The 23,970-nt window shown below is 47.9% G+C and overlaps 1 protein-coding gene across 1 annotated transcript; it reads right to left on the minus strand.

Moving 5' to 3' along the window:
* Positions 1 to 15,657: 15,657 nt before the first annotated feature.
* c39h6orf47 (chromosome 39 C6orf47 homolog) lies at positions 15,658 to 16,750 on the minus strand. Its single transcript, XM_067973978.1, has one exon. It carries the CDS (start codon positions 16,632 to 16,634, stop codon positions 15,885 to 15,887), a length of 750 nt encoding a protein of 249 aa, XP_067830079.1. The 5' UTR covers positions 16,635 to 16,750; the 3' UTR covers positions 15,658 to 15,884.
* Positions 16,751 to 23,970: the final 7,220 nt, after the last annotated feature.

The raw sequence follows: 23,970 nt of genomic DNA on the forward strand, positions 1-23,970 counted from the left end.
AAACTATTAAGTTGACTTGTTTTATGCATTTTATTTTTTAAAAATCATCTTCCTGCTTCACGCTCATCCCTCGCAGAATGTATTTAGGCCCATGTTCCGTGAAGGAAGCATATATGGGTGGGACTTTTTTTTTTGAACAAGTAGAAGAGGGACTTCGGTAATCCTGCTAAATTCAAGTCGTATTTTCTGTTTGGAATTTTTGAGAAAAGCTGTGAAATCCTGGAAGCCAAACCGAACTGGTCGTGCACTGACGACCTGAGGTGATTAACAATTTGTTCAACCTCCCTGTGCACTGAACAGCCCATCGAGCAAAGGGACGTGGAATAACCATCGGGACCGTGACCTGAAGAGTTTAGTGCCACGTGGGTAGATGGACTCCGCTGTGATACTGAGCCTCACTCGAGTCCTGTTGGCAGCAGCTCGTTGCGTTGCACCAGGTAAATGTTAGTCTGTTTGTTTTGGCCCAGTACAGCTGCTGCTGAAGCTCCAACCTTTTTCCACTGCCCGCCTGCTGGAGGGAGGTGCAGAGCTTGTGCATGCCAACTTCCACAGCCCAGTTCAAAGAAAAAGCATTGAGCGAGGACCTGGAAAGTAAATTGCTACAGCTGTTTTTTTTTTGCATTTATATAGCGCCTTTCACAACGTCCCAAAGTGCTTTACAGCCAATGAAGTGTTGGAATGTCGGAAACGTGGCAACCAATTTGCACACAGCAAGCTCCCACAAACAGCAAAGTGATAATGACCAGATAATCTGTTTTAATTATAATAGTGGTCCAGAACACCGAGGCGAACTCCTCGACTCGTCTTCGAAATAGTGGCCACGGGATCTTTTACATCCACCTGAGAGGGCAGACGGGGCCTCGGTTTAACGTCTCATCCAAAAGACGGCACCTCCCACTGTGCAGCTCTCCCTCAGTGCTGCACTGGGAGTATCGGCCTAGATTTTTGTGTTCAAGTCTCTGGAGTGGGACTTGAACCCACAACCTTCTGACTCAGAGGCGAGAGCACTACCCACTGAGCCACGGCTAACGCCTTCACGCCCTCCTAGTGATGCCACCTCTTCCCGACATAGAGAGAGACAACTGTGAGCAGAGCGTTGAGGTGCCACACTACTGTCTGGGCCTTGCATGCAGCGGATACCTCATCGAGAAATCGCAGGTGACTTCTGGCTGTGCACTGACATCAATAGAAAATCGGGCCATGCACCTTCAATTTTCCAATAAGCCGCCCTCTTGTGTGCAAGGCCCAGCCAGGGCTGTGCGGCTGCAGGACAACGCGGGGCAGAATTTTCTGTCACGGGATGAAAACCCCTTTTTCCCCCCCCCACCGCAACGTCTCACCTGATGAACCACAGTGGTACAGTTCCACAGCAGCCTCCTGTAAGTCCTCAGCAAGATATTTGATGGAGGAGACACATTCTCAACCATCAAATCCAGGGGGTGAAAATCAGCCAAGGTTCCTTCTTCAGTGACCCTTAAAGAATGGGGCACTGGGGCAGGAGGGCTGTTGGCATCTGTGGAGCCTGCCGGGGAGGAAAAATATTGGACAAGAAGGCATCTTGGTAAAAAGAAATGAGTAAAACTTTGTTAAAGATAGTTAATCCAACATAGAACACTAGCAAAAAAAAAAAGATTTTAAAATTGGGGCAGGAACTTGGTAAAACAATGGAGAGTTGAAGAAATGGGGGGAAAAATCATTAAATTGTGTATGTATGAGTGGAGATATAGGTGTGTGTTGTCTTACAGGAGTGTTGTTCCTGGATCTTCCCTTTGTCTCATGGTACAGTATTGGGTTACAGCTGTTGCTTTGGCATATGTAAATTGACAACTTAATGCAAATACATTCCATCCATGACACCAACATCTGTTTGCACGACTTCAACTACCATCAACTCTATAAGAGGAAAAAGCTTTCAATCTCCCCACTGCCTTTATCGCAAGGAGAGCTGAAATACAAAAGTGAGGCAGTGATGCATCAGTTGTACCGAGCCGTCGTCAGACCCCAGCTGGAGTACTGCGTTCAGTTCTGGGCGCCACAATGACGCGAGGGCTCGAAGGGTTTAATTATAAGGCCAGATTGCATCAACTTGGCTTGTATTCCCTTGAGTCTAGAAAGTTGAGGGGTGATCTAATCAAAGTGTTTCAAATGATCAAAGGATTCAATAGGGCAGAAACAGAAAATATTTCCTCTGGTGGGGGGAGATCCAGAACGAGGGGGCCACAATCTTAAAATTGCAGCTGGGCCATTTGTGGGTGAAATCAGGAACTACTTTTTCACACAAAGGGTAGTGAAAATCTGGAACGTTCCCCACCAAAAGGCTGCGGATGCTGGGGGACAGTTGGAGCTTTCAAGACTTGAGATTGATAGCTTTTTGTTGGGTAAGGTGTAGATCAGCCGTGATCTAACTGAACGGGCTCGAGGGGCTGAATGGCCCACTCCTGTTCCTATGTTCCGTTGAATGGCAGAACAGGCTCGAGGGGCTGAATGGCCCACTCCTGTTCCTATGTTCCGTTGAATGGCAGAACAGGCTCGAGGGGCTGAATGGCCCACTCCTGTTCCTCCGTTCTGTTGAATGACAGAACAGGCTCGAGGGGCTGAATGGCCGCCTGTTCCTATTTTCCTATCCACTTGCAAAAATTTTCCGCAGGTGGATTTTAGATTATTTCACTCATCACCGAGCCATGTATGAGTTCCTCTGTGCGGTTCCTATTAATTGAACAGCCAGAACCCAAGCCTGATAAACAGGCTGTAAGTTGTAGGTGAGAGGGCTGCACGGCACTTAAATTAATCTGAAAATGTGAATAATTTCATAATGGAAACATATTTTATCGGTGCTGGGACCTGGCTTTAAATCTGGCTCAGGTTAATGTACTAAGAGACTTCCCTCTGATACTAGTGAAGGGCCTAATGAGTTTGTGCCGCCCTAGTGCAAAATAACCTTCAAGCTGGCACTAAATTAGTAACATACTGCGCAAAATGTGGTAAAAAATCTACACTGGAGAGTAGCAGCAGATGTTTGTGCAGTTGGAGTTAGATATAAATTGTTAAACAGGAGTACTCGATGGCAGCCATCAACATTGAGAAGAGACACATTCCTCAGCATTAAGGAAAAGGCGAAACTTTGCAGGGCTATCGGGAAACATGGGACTAATTGGATAGCTCAAAGAGCCAGCACAAGTGCGATGGGCCGAATGAGCACCTGCTGTGATGTAAGATTCTATGAATAATATCCCCCACCTTAATAGCCACAAAAATGTGGGTGGGAGTTGGGGGAACACAATTGGAATCTGGGCTTTATTTCCTTAACAATTGGTTTCTACTAAATTGTATTTAACTTCCTCAAGTATGCCTAACTTCTAATTGTGAACTTTGAGGTACTTTGAATAGATGCCGAGAGGCCAAGCCCGAGTGAAGGTATGGAAGGGGACAATGGAGGAGCTCGTGGCTGAGACTTTGTGCCGTCCTTTCATTAGGGTACATCTCCTGTGGCATTTCCACCTACCATGGAGACTCTGGCCCTGCTTACATCTTCTGAGCTGCTTAAATACAGCAGGCCGAGTATGTAGGAACAGGAGTAGGCCATTCAGCCCCTCGAGCCTGTTCTGCCATTCAATTAGATCATGACCGATCTGTACCTCAACTCCATTTGGGACTTTGATCCACATCCTTTGATACTCTGACCCAAACATCTGTCTTGAAAATTTCAATTGAGGGTACCTGCCACTAGCCGGGGAGTCAGGTCAGCCTGGGACTGACATTGTGCTGTCTACAAAAATTGCGAGGTTCCTCTTCGGACTGTGCAAGGCTAGGTTACACAAGCATTTGAGGGACTAGCTTCTAAAAAAAAACCAATATTGCCCCTCCTGCTGCCAACTGCGATTGTTGGGAGCAATCCGGCTCACGGCATCTGAGGCTTAACTAACTAGTAATAAAAACAGTTTACGCCACCAGGCAAGTGGGCTGTGATTTTATTCTCATCGAGTTATGTTTGGCAGTGTGTGGGTGCGTATGCAAGTGATAAAGACATCTGATGTTACGTGGCTTTATTGAATAAGATGTACCAGTCTAGCACCTGTGCTGCCAAGGAAGCCGATCAACAGGGAACTACTGCATCATAGACTTAGGGACGGACGCCTCTGCCACGAGATTAAGGCTAAATCTAGGGAAGTGATCCTGCTCAATTTGTACGCTGCCAATTGGAAAGCCAGCACCTAACACAATAAAGGAACAGGTCAGGAATAAACATAAAGGTGAAGTTAAAAGCACCTTTTGAACTGCCTGATCACTCATTGATAGAGATTGATTGCTATGATTAATCAACATCTCCATTACAAAAACCTGCATTTATACAGCACCTTTAACGCAGTAAAACGTCCCAAGGTGCTTCACAGGAGCGATCATCAAACAAAATTTGACACCGAGCCACATCAGGTGATATTAGGTCAGGTGACCAAAAGCCTGGTCAAAGGTAGGATTTTGAGGCGGAGAGGTTTGGGGTCTTACGCAGCTGAAGGCACGGCCGCCAATGGTGGAGCGATGAAAATTGGGGGTGTGCAAGAGGCCAGAATTGGAGTCATGCGACTACCAGAATGGGAGAAGGTGAACTATTCGGCCCTTGGTCTTTTCTCATCTAGAAATTCCTATGTTCCTGTCACAATGACATGCACACTACATTATACAGACACATAAAACATCATCTCACTGTGGTGTGACTCCAGGGACCGAGCACAGTGTGATCGGATTCTCCCTCTGTTCTGCTTGGAGATGGTTCATCTGTCAAACCCATGTTGTGGCTCCAATGAGTACACGTTGGGGTTTTGGCTTCCTGTGTGGTACACAGATATGCTGTGACGGTTAACCTTAAACAGACCTCAGAATAGCACAAGCTCCGCCCTCACGCAGTCTAAAGCTTATCCAGCACAGAATGACTTCCTGGGGCTTGATACACCACCGCGATCTTTCCCAGGATCCTATCGCAGGCCAGATCCACCCAAACCCGTTTAACCTGAAATGAAACCAGAAACTATACAGGAGGGCTGTCAGCACCCTTTAAAAAGACAAGTGGACTTTTAGGCTGGGGCCCTCTCATCCCCATTTATGCCTTTGTCCCTTAAATGAAAGAATAGGGATAGCCAGGAGCAACTCTTGCGACCAGATTATTTTTTAAAATTCTATTTATTGTGAGCTGTGCTGTGTTATTGTCATATTACCTTTATACAGAGAGTGGCGTTCATTCAGCCTCATGGATGCCAAGGTTTATATATTCACTTTAGACTGCCACCATCCCTGATCCTGATACAAACAGTTCAGAAGGGTCAGCAAGCAAAGGACACAGATTTAAGGTAATTTGGCAAAAGAACCGGAGGGGGGAGATAAGAATTTTTTTTTTTTTAAACTCAGCGAGTTGTTCTGATCCTGGAATGCGCTGCCTGAAAGGGCGGTGGAAGCAGATTCAATAGTAACTTTCAAAAGGGGAATTGGATAAATACTTGAAAAGGAAAAATTTTGCAGGGCTACGGGGGAAAAGAGCAGGGGCGGGGACTAATTGGGTAGCTCTTCCCTTAGAGTCTGCCTCGACCACTCCCTGTAGAACATTGCAAACGGGATCGGTCTTGGCTGCGATGCTTGTGTGGTTGAATAGTCTAGTTGCCACTGGCTGCTTCGGCATAAAGAAACTCTCCTAGTGACCTTTTCTCAGTCTCTTAGTAGCATTTAGAAATTAATGATCCCTGGTCATGGAACGAGGGGGGCATAACCTTAAAATTAGAGCCAGGCCGTTCAGGGGTGATGTCAGGAAGCGTTTCTTCACACAAAGGGGAGTGGAAATCTGGAACTCTCTCCCCCAAAAAGCTGTAGAGGCTGGGGGGGTCAATTAAAAATTTCACAACTGAGATTGATTTTTGTTAGGCAAAGGGTATTAAGGGTTAAGGAACCAAGGCGGGTAGATGGAGTTAAGATACAGATCAGCCATGATCTAATCTAATGGCGGAACAGGCTCGAGGGGCTGAATGGCCTCCTCCTGTTCCTGGGACGCCCGATGTCACTGAGTTCCCAATAGATGAAATAGTTTTTCCTTACTGAAAACCCTTCGTACTGTTATTATTTTTAAACTCTCCTCTTAGCCTTTGCTGCGCCAGTGGAAATAGCCCCGCTGTCTCAAGTCAATCCTCATAAATAAGGATCCCCCCGCTCGAGATCTGATAGCTCAGCACAGACCGAGGGTGAAACCTGGGTCCCGTCTCGTTCGACCCCTCACGAAGTCTATTTACTCACTAATCTTTTTTTAAAAAATGATCAATGTGTCACCACGTTCCCTAACCTGAGTAAATAAACTTTGCAGAAAATGGTCCGTCTTCCCCCACCGGTGTACAAACTTTCAACGTGACAATGCAGAGTTAGTGGTTTAGTTGAATTCAAAATAGCTTCACAGTCTAGGGTTGCCAACCCTCCAGGAATTGCCCTGGAGTCTCTAAGGATTTGAAGGTTCATCCCTTGGGCACTGCTGTGAGTAAACCAAGAGGAAAAAAATAATCGAGGCATTAAAAAAATTATTTTTCAATATCTTTGAACACTTTCATTTATTAGTTATAAAAATATTGGAGGTTGGGGGGGAAAAAAGGCTGTTTGACCGGGCGGGACAGTTGGAGGCATGTGGTGAAACCTCCAGGAATATGTCCAACCAGAGTTGGCAACCCTACTTAACACACAAAAAGATCCATTCACGAACGCAGGCTTTTTAAAATAGTTTCTTTTCCTCCCCCAACACCCCAGTCAGACGCAGTCTCCGCTGTAATAATCTCACTGCCGCAGTTCTGCATCACGTCAACCCGTTGGGAGAAAAGCCCAGGCGGGAGATAACACCAAGGGACTGAGACAAACCCATCGACCTCCCTCCTTAGCGTCTCAGGAATGTTCAGACGATTTCCCCATCAGAAGGTTGCTCCCTGCAAAACGCATCGTCTCTCAATTCGCAGCCGCTGACGGTCTTCTGCCGGGTTCGTGAAAAATGGGCTCGGCCTCGCTGGATACCAGGAAGTCACGATACAAGAAAATAAATATGCAATAGTCAATTTAGTCCGATGCAGGTACACAGCAGAGAGAGAGAGAGAGAGAGCCTGGGAGCCTTGCTCCACACATCTGGCCCCCTTTTGCACAAAGTTTTCCGAACCATCGACTGCTATATCAGGCTTAGGGTCGCCAACTCTGATTGAATGTATCTCTGGAGGTTTCATCGCGTGGTGTCCAACTCCCCCGCCCCTCCCCCTCCCGCTCCCGCCATCGGTTGCCCAACACGTCCACCCTCGCGGAGCGCCGCCTTCCCACGGGAAGCGAAAAGACGCGATCGGGAGCACCGAAGTCAACGGAGAGCGATGTCGGCCGGCGTCTAAAGCCGGCATTCCAAACGATCCCGTGGAATTTCCGCCCGGTGAGTTCTGTTATAATTACCGCCCCCCAGCCCACCCCACACACCCTCCCGAGCCACTGGAGGGGAACTCCCAGTGGAAGGCTTTTAAAGAAACAGAGTTCAGTAACATGAACGACACCGTCGATATCACAACTTTACAAATGTCACTGAAAAGGGCTGACGATATCCCTTTAAGGCAAAAAAAACCACTCTGGCGTTCATAACAGAAAAGCGACAACTTCAGTAAAGTTGCCCTGTCTCATTTTGGCCGTAACGGAGAACATTTAAAATAATTCGACAGATGGAAACACCTGGGGGAGGGGGCAATTTTAACCTAAAAATCGGTTACACACCCCGCCCCGATTTTACTCTCCGTTGGGAGTCAACGGAGCGCGCTATCAGGCGGAGTGTAAAACTGGGGTTCCACCCGATCCCGAGAGTTTCTCGCCGGGCGAGTTAGGTTAAAATTACACCCTTAAGAAGCCAACTGGCAGCTTGGTGTTGGTCCATTCTGTTTCATCAGTGCTGTACAAACATCTTATTTTATCATTAATGTAATCATTTGTTTCGGATGTGATGAGCCCCCCCCCCCGATCAGTGGGCCCCTCCTGGGGTACCCCCAAACCTTTCCGGGCTCCGCCGCAGTGACGAGCCTGGTCACGGGCTTTATTGCCTCTGTTGCTGTACGATTCCCAACTGGGGTGGATGGTGTGAGGCAGTGGGAACGCGGTGCCCACCAGCTCGGGCCCAGTCCGCAAGCAGTGCGGAGCAAGTGCTTCCGAGTTTGCAAATCTTTACAGTTCAGTTTATCTTTGGGATCGTTAACACGGTGATTCTCGTTTGATAAAGGTTTCCTTTCTTGTGGATTTTGTGCACTTGAAGGTGGATCATTTCCCGTTTCAGGCACCCAGTGTCAACACCAAACACTCCCCCAATCAGGTACAGCACGGGTTAGATACAGAGTAAAGCTCCCTCTACACTGTCCCATCAAACACTCCCGGGGCAGGTACAGCACGGGTTAGATACAGAGTAAAGCTCCCTCTACACTGTCCCATCAAACACTCCCAGGGCAGGTACAGCACAGGTTAGATACAGAGTAAAGCTCCCTCTACACTGTCCCATCAAACACTCCCAGGGCAGGTACAGCACAGGTTAGATACAGAGTAAAGCTCCCTCTACACTGTCCCATCAAACACTCCCAGGACAGGTACAGCACGGGTTAGATACAGAGTAAAGCTCCCTCTACACTGTCCCATCAAACACTCCCAGGACAGATACAGCACGGGTTAGATACAGAGTAAAGCTCCCTCTACACTGTCCCATCAAACACTCCCAGGTCAGATACAGAGTAAAGCTCCCTCTACACTGTCCCATCAAACACTCCCAGGTCAGATACAGAGTAAAGCTCCCTCGACACCGTCCCATCAAACACTCCCAGGTCAGATACAGAGTAAAACTCCCTCTACACCGTCCCATCAAACACTCCCAGGTCAGATACAGAGTAAAGCTCCCTCCACACTGTCCCATCAAACACTCCCAGATCAGATACAGAGTAAAGCTCCCTCTACACCGTCCCATCAAACACTCCCAGGTCAGATACAGAGTAAAGCTCTATCTATCTATACTGTCCCTGGGGCTGAATTCTTGGCTGCATTACTTTAACCTGTTATTTTTAAATGAATACTTGCAGTGGAAACAGAATTTAACACTAACCCTTGACTAATTTGCTACAAATAGGCCACGGAGGAAATTAAACCCCTAAGTCCCAATTTAATGTGGTTATGGCACTGTGACTGCCCCAAATGCACTTCTTGTCAGACTCTCCCATCCATCTCAATCAAACAACACTGTGAACTCGACAGATCAGCTCCCTTAATGTTCTGACAGCACAAAGTTGTATCTTTCTCTTTAACACCCCCCACCCCACATGCCCCCCCACCGACCAATCCCTCACCTATACTGATATTTGCCCACAATATTTTTTTTTAAAAGGCTCCGCACAGCTCCTCATTAGTCAGCACTGCCTCATTGACCTTCCAGAGAAGTCAAGAGTACACGAAACCTCCCAATATCATCAGATTTAAAAAGCCAAATCTTATCAATAATCTTATTTTTTACAACTGGAGGGGGAGCAGATAGAATTCCAGATTCACACAATGTAAAACTGTTAACATGAAATAATCAAGTGATTAATTCTCGATTAGATTCCAGTCTGTAACTCACTCCCGGGTATCCATTATTCTATATATAAACCATCTGAACCCCTCGATTAGATTCCAGCCTGTAACTCACTCCCAGTGTATCCATTATTCTATATATAAACCATCTGAACCCCTCGATTAGATTCCAGCCTGTAACTCACTCCCGGGTATCCATTATTCTATATATAAACCACCTGAACCCCTCGATTAGATTCCAGCCTGGAACTCACTCCCGGGTATCCATTATTCTATATATAAACCACCTGAACCCCTCGATTTGATTCCAGTCTGTAACTCACTCCCAGTGTATCCATTATTCTATATATAAACCATCTGAACCCCTCGATTAGATTCCAGCCTGTAACTCACTCCCAAGTATCCATTATTCTATATATAAACCATCTGAACCCCTCGATTAGATTCCAGCCTGTAACTCACTCCCAGGTATCCATTATTCTATATTTAAACCATCTGAACCCCTCGATTAGATTCCAGCCTGGAACTCACTCCCGGGTATCCATTATTCTATATATAAACCACCTGAACCCCTCGATTAGATTCCAGCCTGGAACTCACTCCCGGGTATCCATTATTCTATATATAAACCACCTGAACCCCTCGATTAGATTCCAGCCTGGAACTCACTCCCGGGTATCCATTATTCTATATATAAACCACCTGAACCCCTCGATTAGATTCCAGCCTGTAACTCACTCCCAGGTATCCATTATTCTATATATAAACCATCTGAACCCCTCGATTAGATTCCAGCCTGGAACTCACTCCCGGGTATCCATTATTCTATATATAAACCATCTGAACCCCTCGATTAGATTCCAGCCTGTAACTCACTCCCAGGTATCCATTATTCTATATATAAACCATCTGAACCCCTCGATTAGATTCCAGCCTGTAACTCACTCCCAGGTATCCATTATTCTATATATAAACCATCTGAACACCTCGATTAGATTCCAGCCTGTAACTCACTCCCAGGTATCCATTATTCTATATATAAACCATCTGAACCCCTCGATTAGATTCCAGCCTGTAACTCACTCCCAGGTATCCATTATTCTATATATAAACCATCTGAACCCCTCGATTAGATTCCAGCCTGTAACTCACTCTCGAGTATCCATTATTCTATATATAAACCATCTGAACCCCTCGATTAGATTCCAGCCTGTAACTCACTCCCAGTGTATCCATTATTCTATATATAAACCATCTGAACCCCTCGATTAGATTCCAGCCTGTAACTCACTCTCGAGTATCCATTATTCTATATATAAACCATCTGAACCCCTCGATTAGATTCCAGCCTGTAACTCACTCTCGAGTATCCATTATTCTATATATAAACCATCTGAACCCCTCGATTAGATTCCAGCCTGTAACTCACTCTCGAGTATCCATTATTCTATATATAAACCGTCGACCCGGGTACCGCAGATTGGGCCTACAGTGTGTAGTTGGGGCAGAGCAGAGAGAGAGAGTTTCGGCTGTACCCATCAGTGCTAATCCTGACTTGGGGGCCTGAATTGGTTCCATTCCCCCAGCAACTAAACGTCCCTCACCTTGATGGGAGAAAACAAAAAACCAAAAGTCGACAGTAACACTTTTATGAGCTCTAATGTCAGGTCCACTAATGTACCAGTTACACTTGGCTGCAAAAAAAGGATTAAATGGACAATCAGCACTGATCACAGTACATTTGGCATCGAAGGGTGAGTCAGCCGTTGCCCGGTATTCCCCTGCTCGCTCTCCTGCTGGTAGATAGCAGTGAGCTCTGGGTGTAGAGACACAGGCCCACTGGCCACCGATCTCCCTCCGCAACCAGCTCTACCAACACAGCTTTTAAACTGGGGCCCTTTGGACCCTCGAGAGTCCAATTAGAATCCCACCACCTCATCGCATTACGCTGCTCGTCTTGTAGCCTCTTAGAACCATAGAAAAGATACAGCACAGAAGGCGGGGCGGGGGGGGGGGGGGGGGCGGCCATTCGGCCCATCGTGTCCGTGCCAGCTCGAAGAACAAGCCTCTTGATTTTCTAACATTTCAAGCTCAGTTACTGTTTGCTGATCAACAAAAACATTCCTTTGGTGACCACGCTGTCTTCATTAGAATCGCTGACACAGTGTTGCGGAGCTAGGTCAGGGGATGTCAGGCAGTGTGTCAATATTTGTAGTATGTGCTGTGCCTGAGTGTTAGTGTCTACAGGGGGACTCCCACGAGAGTGTTAGTGTCTACAGGGGGTCCCCCGCGAGAGTGTTAGTCTTTACAGGGGGGCCCTCCCGGGAGTGTGTCAGGATTTGCAGGGGGTCCCCGGGGAGTGCGTCAGTCTTCACAGGGGTCCCCGAGAATGCGACAGTATTTCAGGGGGTCCCCACATAGAAACCTTTAATAACCACTCTCTCAGAGAGAGCTGCAACTCCCATTAGATTGCAGCCCGTACGAGCCTGCCGGTTAAACCTTCTGGAGCACCTGGTCGATTAATCTGGAGAATTATCAGTATCGAAACCGATTTAACCTATTCTTACGACTGTGGCTGTGGGACTGCGGACTGACGGTTAATTCAGGAATTTCCCATTGCCTGCTCTGTCGGTCCAGCTCAGTGACTTAAGGTCAGTCAGACGCAGAGCCCATCGGTCACTGTACCCCGACAATTTTGCAAACTCAAGTACTTTGGCTGCCCCCCCTCCTCTCGCTGTCCTGAGGACACAGACTCAGGCTCAGCCACCGTCACCTGGCGGGGAAGCATTCCACGCAGGAATACCTGATGCGATTTGGGACGTGGAACACAAGATCTTGGGTAAATCTAGTCCCGAGAGTCCACTACAGGTCCAAATCCTGACCCCCTTAAATTCTTGGCGCAGAAACAAGTGGTAAAATGCCTTTTCCCTTTCCCCGCGCTCAGGTTTGCTCCTAGTCTTTTGGCGGGCCTGTGTTTTTATCAAATTGGCAGCAACGGGAACAATCACCATCCAACGGCCCAGGGCAATTCCGCCACCTATCTTTTTTAAATCTGATTTCCAACCCTTCCCTCCCCCCGAAGATGGTGAGATACAGATCCACAGGCACTGGCTGGTATCTCTCCCAAGTGGGCATTCGCCACGAGTCAAAGCCTGGTCAACCAGCACTGGCAGGCTATTCGGCTACAAAGGCATCGAGCCTGTGCCGTGCTCACCCGACGCCCATCACCCAGGAATTTGGCAGCAGGGGAGGTTGGGAGGGGTCGGTCACTAGATAATGGGGTTCCCCCCTGGCTGGTTTCCAGAAGGTCTCACCTCCAATTCAGGCTTCAATCAGCTAGTGCAACAAAGGCCAGAGAATGAACCACGGACTTTCCTGGTCTGTACCGCTGAGCTTCGCACTGCACTGCAAGGGGCCTTTACCCACTGCTCGCTGAGGGAGCTCCCGCCCGAGAGAGAGAGCTCCCGCAGAGAGAGCTCCCCCAGAGAGAGCTCCCGCAGACAAAGTTTCCAATGAGAGAGCTCCCGCCCGAGAGAGCTCCCGCAGAGAAAGTTCTCAATGAGAGAGCTCCCGCCCGAGAGAGCTCCCGCAGAGAAAGTTTTCAATGAGTGAGCTCCCGCAGAGAGAGCTCCCGCCCGAGAGAGCTCCCGCAGAGAAAGTTTTCAATGAGAGAGCTCCCGCCCGAGAGAGCTCCCGCAGAGAAAGTTTTCAATGAGAGAGCTCCCGCAGAGATAGCTCCCGCCCGAGAAAGCTCCCGCAGAGAAAGTTTTCAATGAGAGAGCTCCCGCAGAGAGAGCTCCCGCCCGAGAGAGCGCCCGCCCGAGAGAGCTCCCGCAGAGAAAGTTTTCAATGAGAGAGCTCCCGCCCGAGAGAGCTCCCGCAGAGAAAGTTTTCAATGAGAGAGCTCCCGCAGAGATAGCTCCCGCCCGAGAAAGCTCCCGCAGAGAAAGTTTTCAATGAGAGAGCTCCCGCAGAGAGAGCGCCCGCCCGAGAGAGCTCCCGCAGAGAAAGTTTTCAATGAGAGAGCTCCCGCCCGAGAGAGCTCCCGCAGAGAAAGTTTTCAATGAGAGAGCTCCCGCAGAGAAAGTTTTCAATGAGAGAGCTCCCGCAGAGAGAGCTCCCGCCCGAGAGAGCTCCCGCAGAGAAAGTTTTCAATGAGAGAGCTCCCGCCCGAGACAGAGCTCCCGCAGGGAGGACTGTAAACGAGCTGACATTTTCCTGGGGGTTTTGGATCATTGAGGTGCAGCGAGTACAGGATGGGTTGAGTTAGGGTCCTGAGCTCCGAATTCCCTGTATTCCCCTGCATCCTAGCAATCCAATCGCCTCCCCTGCCCCCACAAACCCCCAGGCCCAGGAAAATCTGTCCTACAAAGCAGGAGAAGAAGGGGTTACAGTATTAATCCCTCGGGTGCCAGGATATGAGAGTCAGCTGAGAGAGATTTACAGAACAGTAACAATCTGTTTATCAGCATCCTTGAATAAATTGGAGTATTCATTTTTTTAAAAAAACACTCTTTGAGCACTGGAAATTTAAAATGAAAATGGAAAGTTCTGAAAACACACAGCAGGACCGTCAGCAAGTGTCGGGGACAAATGGATGGGTTACAGTTTTACGTAGAGTCCCCCGGTGAGCTCGGAAGGATATACATCCAAAAATTATCCTGTCTTTCCTCATTTCAGACAAGCTGCAGTGAAGTTCGAAAACTTTCTACTTTCAAATACCCTCATGAGCAGTTGAAAGTTTAACTTCTGTTCCATCCAGTCCCAGGCCTCAAACAGAAGTGGCTCCAGTGTTAAAACAGTTCACACAAAAAAAGAACAGCCAGGCTGATAACACCAACTCCATCCCAAGCCAGGATCATTTCTGAATCTCATAATCCAATTAAACTCCGCTGGTTTGGTAAATAAATAAGAAAGACGGGAGAAACTAAAACACAAAACAACCATGTCAGCCTAAATCAGTGTGAGATTAAAAAAAAGAACAATTACAAAAATGTCCACCAGTAAACATACTTCGAAGGTAATTTTCAAGTTTTGAAGAGGGAGGCAGTCATCGATGGGGAAAGGCGAGAAATGTCGGATAGCCACAGTGCCGTCAACACAGTACGGTGGGGGGGGGGGGTAACAGGACGCAGCAGCTATTCAACAACAGGGGGCAGCGCTGTCACACTATCCTCCTCCGATGTCCCGGACGCCAGCACGGAATCAACTGACGCTGGGGGTGACAGGGTGCGCCAGCTATTCAACAACAGGGGGCAGCGCAGTCACACTATCCTCCTCCGATGTCCCGGACGCCTGCACGGAATCGACTGATGCTGGGGGTGACAGGGTGCACCAGCTATTCAACAACAGGGAGCAGCACAGTCACACTATCCTCCTCCGATGTCCCGGACGCCTGCACGGAATCAACTGACGCTGAGGGGGGGTGGGTGGGGTAACACTGCAGGGGCGCCAGGTATTCAGCAACGGGGGGGGGGGGGGGGCAACGCAGTCACACTGTCCACCTTCCAACATCCTGGACAACTACACGGAATCAACTGACGCTGGGGGGGGTAACAGGGTGCACCAGCTACTCAACAACAGGGAGCAGCGCAGTCACTCTCTCCACCTCCAATATCCTGGACAACTACACGGAATCAACTCACGCTGGGGGGGGGGGGGGAGGGGTAAACAGGGTGCACCAGCTATTCAACAACAGGGAGCAGCGCAGTCACTCTGTCCACCTCCAATATCCTGGACAGCTGCACGGATTCAGAAGCCATCTGATTCCACCTCCCCCCCCACCACAACAAAATACCGCCACCCTCCCTGTCACCCTAACGCGGCGAGGTTGAACCCGATTGCAGGGCGTGCGCGCGTCCCATCATCGACACCCCTGCGGAATCCCGTACGGACCCGGTAACGGACCGCGGCCCCTCCCGCTCTCTGGTGCCCCCGCACGCTGGGCGGAAAAACTTAGGCCGCCCGACTGATGGCGAGGTCCCGACCCACACAATTCCCGGGACGGCGGCGGCGCCCATTTCAAACGCCTTCCCTCCACCTCCACCTCCACCTCCACCTCCCCTCCAGCCTCGGCTTCGAGACCAGACGTGCAGAGACGTCAATCTCAATTTTAAAAAAAATACAAAGTTACCTGCCCAAACATGGAAAAATTGGGCATGTGCACTCAAAGACACTTAAAAGTAAAACAGATATTGCTTTAAAAAAATCGCAAGGAGTCACCTTAAAGGAGTCACATTTCTAAAAAATAAAAGTGATTTTCAGCCACACAAGAGGCCTGGAGGTTGTCCCTGTGCTTGTTATCAGGGGCCTGGTGGTGCTTTTGAGTCTTCCACCTCCTGAGTTTCCATCTCCAGGTCCATCTCCTCCTGGTGTTGGATACTGACCCCCAGCACCATCAGCTGCACCCCGCCGAAGAGGAAAGCCAACTGCACGATGTAGGTCTGCACCAGCCAGAGGACCAGCGCCATCCCGTAAGAGGCCACCAGGAACAGGGCCATCCCGTGGAGCCACAGCTTGACCATGCCCCTGAGGCCGACCACATCCAGGGCCACCCTGAAGACCGGGGAGGCCAGGCAGAGGAAACCCACCACCAACATGTCGAAGAGGTGCCGGACGAAGTTGAAGGAGATCTCCAAGTGCTCGGGGGCTTCGCTTCTCCGCTCGGGTTGGCCGGTTGGACCTTGAGGTCCACCGGCAGCCGCTTCCTTCCCCACTTGCTGCTCCTCCAACTGCTGGTGGTCAACCTTCTCCAACTTGACCCCTTCCCCCAGTTGGGTCTTGCCCCTTGCCTTGATGCTCCTCCTGAACCACCGCAGGGAAGCCCTGATCCAGCCCAGAGCTCTGGCCAACAGGGCAGCCAAGTTGGGGAATATCCTTAAAAACCAGCGAGCCCTCTTCACCTTGAGAGAACTTCCAGCCTCGCTGCCCTGGGGCAGGGTCGCCTCCATCCTCGGACGCTGCGCCGTGTTTCCCATGGAGTTAAGGAGAAGAAATGAGAGTGGGAAGGGAAGAGAGAGAGAGAGAGAGAAAGAAAGAAAGAAAAAACTCATGCATAAAACTGTGCTCCAAAAGAAAGAGAGAGAGAGGAAACAGCTGAGATCCTCCTCCCTCCCAGGAAATTCTTCCCGACGTTGAGAAAGGAGGGACTTAGTAGATGCGTAAGGAACTCAGGTTACACAATGTGCAAAGTTCGACACGCCAGGCAAGTGATCAAAATTCACATTCAACGCAGGACCGGAATCAGACACACGGAATGGAAAAGGAAGGGGAGGAAATTTACACTCTGCAGCCACTGGGAGTTCTCTCCTCCTCCAAAAAAAAAACACATCGACTTTTGCAGCACCACAGGCTGTTCTGCCCATCGCCCCTCTGCAGGCTTTCTGAGTCCCAATCCCTTTCCCCGCATAGAAGGAAAGAACTTGCATTTATATAGCGCCTTCCCCGACCTCGGCGCGCGGTGGGGGGGCGTCCCCAAAGCGCTTTGCCGGCGTAGCCATGTAGGAAACGCGGCAGCCGAGCTGCGCACAGCGAGATCCCACAAACGGAAACGCCTTAACGATTGGATGGTGATGTCGGCTGAGGGATGAATATCGGGCCAGGACACCCGGGGAGAACTCCCCCCCCCTGCTCTTCTTCGAAATACTGGCCGCGGGGTCTTTTACATCCACCTGAGAGGGCAGGCGGGGCCTTGGTTTAACGTCCCATCCGAAAGACAGTGCAGCGCTCCCTCGGTACTGAGCTGGGAGTGTCAGTCTAGTGGTGAAATGGGGGGGGGAGATTTTTGGACCAATGAGTGCAGATGTAATTCAGCCCCCCATTGTAAAATCATATTTTCCATCCTTAATTTTATGCTATCATTGATAAGTAAATACCCAAATTTCTGGCACCAGGGGGTGTGAGGGGAGTGTGGCCCACCCCTTAAAGGGGCAGCAGGGCAAGCAGCGGGAAAGGACCTGGGAAATCAAAAAAAGAAAGTGACTCCACAGAGGAGTGACGAGGGACTTCAGTGAGTATTTTGTTTCTTGGTAAAAGCACGATTTTTTTAATTGGTTATTGTGTTTAGTGGTTGGTAGTGTCTTTAGTGGTTGGTAGTGTTTTTCGTGGTTAGGCGGTTAGTTTTAGTTAAAAAAGCTTTAAAACTGAACAGTTAAAGCCAGGGGGAATCCGGACAGTTAAACAAACCCAGGGAAAAATCTCCAAAGGACACGTGACAGTCAGCACAGAGAGGGGAGCAGCGAAACCCGAGGAAATTAAACTTAAATTTAATCAATTTACTGTCCGCACAATATTTTTAACTAAACTGTAAATAAACAGTTCAATAATTAAATATTCAGAATAATTAATTACTAATTAATTTAAAATCAAGCTAAAATCCATCCACTAAGCATAATCTAGACTGTAAATGTTTCTATTAGTTCTAGAATTAAATTAATGCCGACAAATAGATTGTGCGTCGGGACAATGGAATGTGGGCAGCGAGGCTGTCCCGGATTTCCACATCTGCAGGAAATGTCTTTGCCTTGAGTCACGCCAGAGCAGAGTCCTTGAGCTGGAGTGTGAGTTGGAGGGACTCCGACATATAGCTCTGCAAGGTAAGGGGAACCAAAGGGAGGTTTACTGTCTACCGGTGAGGATGTAGGCTGCAGGGAGGGTGCCCATAGTGCTCCCCATGGCACCGTGGAACAGGAGGCAGTCCAAGGTGGGGGAGGAGCAGAACAGAAAGGTTGTAGTCACAGAGGATTCGATAACTCGGGGATAGAGGCCGAGAGTCCAGGAAGGTGTGTTGCCTACCTGGTGCAAGGGTAAAGGATATCTTGGAGGAACTGGAGAGGAACTTGGAAAGGGGAGGGAGAACATCCAGTTGTCGTGGGACCAATGACGTAGAATCATAGAAAGGTTACAGCACGGATGGAGGCCATTCGGCCCATCGAGTCCGCGCCGGCTCTATGCAAGAGCAACCCAGCTGGTCCCACTCCCCCGCCCTATCCCCATTGTCCTGCAAATGTTTTCCTTTCAAGTGCATCGAGACATAGAGAAGAAAAGGGAGGAGGCCCTGTTGAGGGAATATCAGAAGCTAGGAACTAAATTTTAAAAAAACAGGACCTCACGGGTGGTAATCTCAGGATTACTACCCGAGCCATGTGCCAATTGGCCTAGGGAGAGACATAGGAACATAGGAACAGGAGTAGGCCATTCAGCCCCTCGTGCCTGCTCCGCCCATTTGATAAGATCATGGCTGATCTGTGATCTAGCTCCATATACCTGCCTTTGGCCCATATCCCTTAATACCTTTGGTTGCCAAAAAGCTATCTATCTCAGATTTAAATTTAGCAATTGAGCTAGTATCAATTGCCGTTTGCGGAAGAGAGTTCCAAACTTCTACCACTCTTTGTGTGTAGAAATGTTTTCTAATCTCACTCCTGAAAGGTCTGGCTCTAATTTTTAGACTGTGCCCCCTACTCCTGGAATCCCCAACCATCGGAAATAGTTTCTCTCTATCCACCCTATCTGTTCCCCTTAATATCTTATAAACTTCGATCAGATCACCCCTTAACCTTCTAAACTCTAGAGAATACAACCCCAATTTGTGTAATCTCTCCTCGTAACTTAACCCTTGAAGTCCGGGTATCATTCTAGTAAACCTACGCTGCACTCCCTCCAAGGCCAATATGTCCTTCCGAAGGTGCGGTGCCCAGAACTGCTCACAGTACTCCAGGTGCGGTCTAACCAGGGTTTTGTATAGCTGCAGCATAGCTTCTGCCCCCTTGTACTCCAGTCCTCTAGATATAAAGGCCAGCATTCCATTAGACCAGGACGGGTGCACGCATGGCTGAAAAACTGGGGTAGGAAGGAGGGGTTCCATTTCATGGGACACTGGCACCAGTACTGGGACAGGAATGAGCTGTACCACTGGGATGGGCTCCACCTGAACCGGAATGGGACCAGAGTCCTACCGGAAAGGATAAATAGGGCTGTCAATAGGGCTTTAAACTAGTAAGACAGGGGGAGGGGGATCTGGGGAAGAGAACATAAATCTGAAGAAAAAAGTCATAGGAGATGAGAGTAAAGGTCAGAACAAGAATGAGGGTAACAGAAACGGTCAGGAAACAAATAAAGTTATAGAACATAAGTGCAAAATAACTGTTAAAAACCAAAGGTAGGGGAACAATTAAATTGCCTGTACAGCAATGTGCACAGCGTCCGAAACAAAACGGGGGAACTGGAGGCAAAGGAGCCAGATGGGGTAGGGATAACCGAATCATGGTTACATGAGGAATGGCAGTTAAATATTGCGGGATATACTGTATTTAGAAAGGATCGAGAAGGTTGGGGTAGCTGTATTAATTAGAGGCAACATAATGGCAATAGAAAAAAGGGGCCTAAGTAACATTAAGATAGAAACAGAATCTTATGGGTTGAGGCAAAGGATAAGAAGGGATCGATCACATTAATGGGGATATTCTACAGACCACCTAATAGCGGAAGGGAAGTGGAGGATGAAAGATGGAGACAAATCTATGAAATGATTCTATGAAAACATTGAATAATGATCATGGGAGATTTTAACTATCCCCAAATAAGAAGAAGTAGGGAAAGTTTTTACAGTGTGTACAGGACTCCTTTCTTACCCAGTATGTGGGAAGCCCAACAAGAGAGGGATCACTTCTGGATCTAGTAATTGGAAATGAACCAGAACAGATAAGAGAAGTGAATGTAGGGGAACATCTAGGCAATAGTGATCATAACATAATAAGGTTCAAAATAATGATTGAGAAAGACATAAATATGACAAAGACCAAAGTAATAGATTGGAAAAAAAGCTAATTTTGAGGGGATGAGAGTGGAACTAGGGAAGGCAAACTGGAAAAAAACTGTTGACAGACAAAGAGATAGAACAACAGTGGATAATATTCAGAACAGTGATCAGTGGAGTTCAGGAGAAATATATCCCACTAAAAAGCAAGAACAAACTATCCAGTAATGAAACACCATGGATGAATTGAGAGATAAGGGTAAAATTGAAACTAAAGAAAAAGGCAGACTAAGTACACAGACAATAAAAAGAGAGGATGACAAAAGGGAATACGAAAAGGTTAGGAAAGAAGTCAAAAAAATAATTAGGAAGGCAAGGAGGAACTACGAGATTAAATTATCAAGGAATATAAAAAGAAATATTAAAGTATTCTACAGACACATAAATAACAAAAGGAAAATCAAAATGGGGACAGGGCCATTAAGATAAACTCACAATTAACGAAAGCAAAATGGCAGTAGGGAAGCTAGATAAACACATGAGGGAGAAAGGAATACAAGGATATGCTGATAGGGTGAGATGAAGTAGGGAGGGAGAAGGCTCATGTGGAGCACTAACAACAGAATAGACCAGTCGGGCCGAACGGCCTGTTTCTGTGCTGTGGTTTCGATGTAACTCGATGTAATTTGGGAAGCAGAGAGGTAGACTTGTCTCTACTGGTAAGACAGGGAAGGGGTTTGTCGCATTACTGGAAGACTGTTTTATGACTCAATTTGTTAAAGAGCCAACAAGGAGAGAAAATATCTTGGATTTGATTTATGAGTAATAGAGCCGATCGACTCTCCAACACAAAGGCGGGTGAGGCTTTAAATATCATAATGTCGTCACATTTTGACACTACAGGAATTGGAGAGATACTAAAACCCAAACAAAATTGCCAAATTTTAAGCGCTTGAGAAGTCCAGTCAGAGTGGGTCTAGGAGTACAGCTCCAACAACACTCAAGAAGCTCGACACCATCCAGGACAAAGCAGCCCGCTTGATTGGCAGCCCATCCACCACCCTAAACATTCACTCCCTTCACCACCGGCACACAGTGGCTGCAGTGTGTACCATCCACAGGATGCACTGCAGCAACTCGCCAAGGCTTCTTCGACAGCACCTCCCAAGCCCGTGACCTCTACCACCTAGAAGGACAAGGGCAACAGGCACATGGGAACAACACCACCAGCACGTTCCCCTCCAAGTCACACACCATCCCGACTTGGAAATATATCGCCGTTCCTTCATCGTCACTGGGTCAAAATCCTGGAACTCCCTAACAGCACTGTGGGAGAACCTTCACCACACGGACTGCAGCGGTTCAAGAAGGCGGCTCACCACCACCTTCTCAAGGGCAATTAGGGATGGGCAATAAATGCCGGCCTCGCCAGCGACGCCCACGTCCCATGAACGAATAAAAAAAAACGCAGGTTCGATTGCAATTAGGAGAGCGGAGGGACTGGTGGAGTTCCTTCAAGGAGGTGATTCTGGATGCAATGGACCAATATGTACCCAGGCAAAGCAAAGGTACCAAGATTAAAGGCATTCCTGCCTGGTTCAATGGGACTACCAAGTAACTGATAAAGAAGAGGTGGGGAGGGGGGAGAAAAGGCATTAACGGCCATGAAGGAAAATGGCACAGAATTAAGACGGATTCAGTACAAAAAAGGGTGTGTAAAGAGGGCATTAGAATGGCAAAGATAAATTTTGAATTGAACGTGGCAAGAGATGTGAAGGATAATAATAAATAGATTTTTTAGTTGTATTAAGAGGAAAAGAAAAACAAGGGATGGAGTGGGGCCACTGAAAGTGGGATCGGGTGCGTGCAATGTAAACTGATGCAAAAATGCTAAATAAGTCTTTCTGCCTCAGTTTTTACCAAGGAGGAGGCAGGTAATTTCTTTGATCTGGAAAGGGAATTGCAGAGACAAGTTGTGACATTATTCACATTATTACTACTAAATGGATAAACCCCAGGGGTCGGATAAGATGCCTCCGAGGATCCCTAAGGAAATAAGGGAGGGAACTGCAGGAACTCTGGCACTAATCTTCCAGAAATCACTGAAGAGGTGCCCAGAGACTGGAGAAAGGCAGATTTTACTCCTATTTTTTGAGAAAGGTAGCAAAAGTGCTCCAGGAAACTACAGACCAGTGAGTTTGATGTCCATTGTGGGTAAAGTTATTAACGACAAGATCATGGAGCGTCTGGGTAGAAATCTAATCGCAAAAGATAATCAGTATGGGTTCATAAAGGGGAGGTCTTGATAATCCAGCTTACTTGACAAAGGAGCTTGATCTGGGTGTGGATGTGGTGTACTTGGATTTCAGTACTTCCTCTGGAAAGGCCGTTACTGAAAGTGAAGGAAGCGGGAATCAGTGGAGATATTTTACAATGGATACGTAATCGGTCGACCGATGGAACCTAGAGGGCAGCGGTAGGGGGATTGTCCTCAGCCTGGGAGAATGTTACCAGTGGGGTCCCACGGGGGTCTGTTTCGGGACCTCGTTTGTTTTAATATCTTCAGAAACGATCGGGAGCTTGGAGTCACAAGCACGGTGATTGACAATGAATTGAAGCTGTCACAACAATGCTCGGTGACAGTGAGTAAAACAAATCGAATGTCGAGATGGATTAAAAGGGTCAACATTTAGCCGAATTAGTGAAGTAATCCTGCCATTGGGGTGGATGTTATGTTACAGTTACACACAGCTCTGGTTAGACCCCATTTAGAGCACTGCCTTCAGTTCTGGGTCCCGCACCTCAGGAAGGATACATTGCCCTTGGAGGGGGTGCAGCACAGATTCACCAGAATGATACCGGGGCTAAAAGGGTTAAATTATTGAGGACAGGTTGCACAGACTGGGCTTGTATTCCTTTGAGTATAGAAGATGGAGGGCTGATCTAATTGAGGTGTTTAAGATGATTAAAGGTTTTGATAGGGTAGATAGAGAGAAACTATTTCCTCTGGTTTGGGGAAGTCCAGAACAAGGTGGCATAACCTTAAAATTAGAGCTCGGCTGTTCAGTGGTGATGTCAGGAAGCGTTTCGTCACACAAAGGGGAGTGGAAATCTGGAACTCTCTCCCCCAAAAAGCTGTTGAGGCTGGAGGGGATCAATTGAAAATTTCAAAACTGAGATTGATCAATTTGTGTTAGGTAAGGGTATTGAGGGATACGTTGAATAGAGTTAAGGTACAGATCAGCCAAAATCTAATTGAATGGTGGAACAGGCTCGAGGGGCTGAATGACCTCCTCCTGTTCCTATGTTACATTTCATAAATCATTTGTGCGGCTGTACTGTGTACAGTTCTGGTCACCTCTGTGCAGAAAGGATATTGCAGCAATTGGAAGGATACAGAAGAGAGCAAGCAGAATGACTGAAGGGATGGAATGATTGGCTTATCATAGAATCATAGAGTGGTTACAGCACAGAAGAAGGCCTTTCGGCCCATCGAGCCCATGCTGGCTCTTTGTAAGAGCAATCCGGTTAGTCCCATTCCCCCGCTCTTTCCCCGTAGCCCTGCCATTCTTTTCCCTTCAAGTATTTATCCAATTCCTTCTTGAAATCCACAATTGAATCTGCTTCCACCA

The sequence above is a fragment of the Heptranchias perlo genome, chromosome 39 (genome assembly GCF_035084215.1).
Source record: "Heptranchias perlo isolate sHepPer1 chromosome 39, sHepPer1.hap1, whole genome shotgun sequence".
NCBI classification, from domain to species: domain Eukaryota; kingdom Metazoa; phylum Chordata; class Chondrichthyes; order Hexanchiformes; family Hexanchidae; genus Heptranchias; species Heptranchias perlo.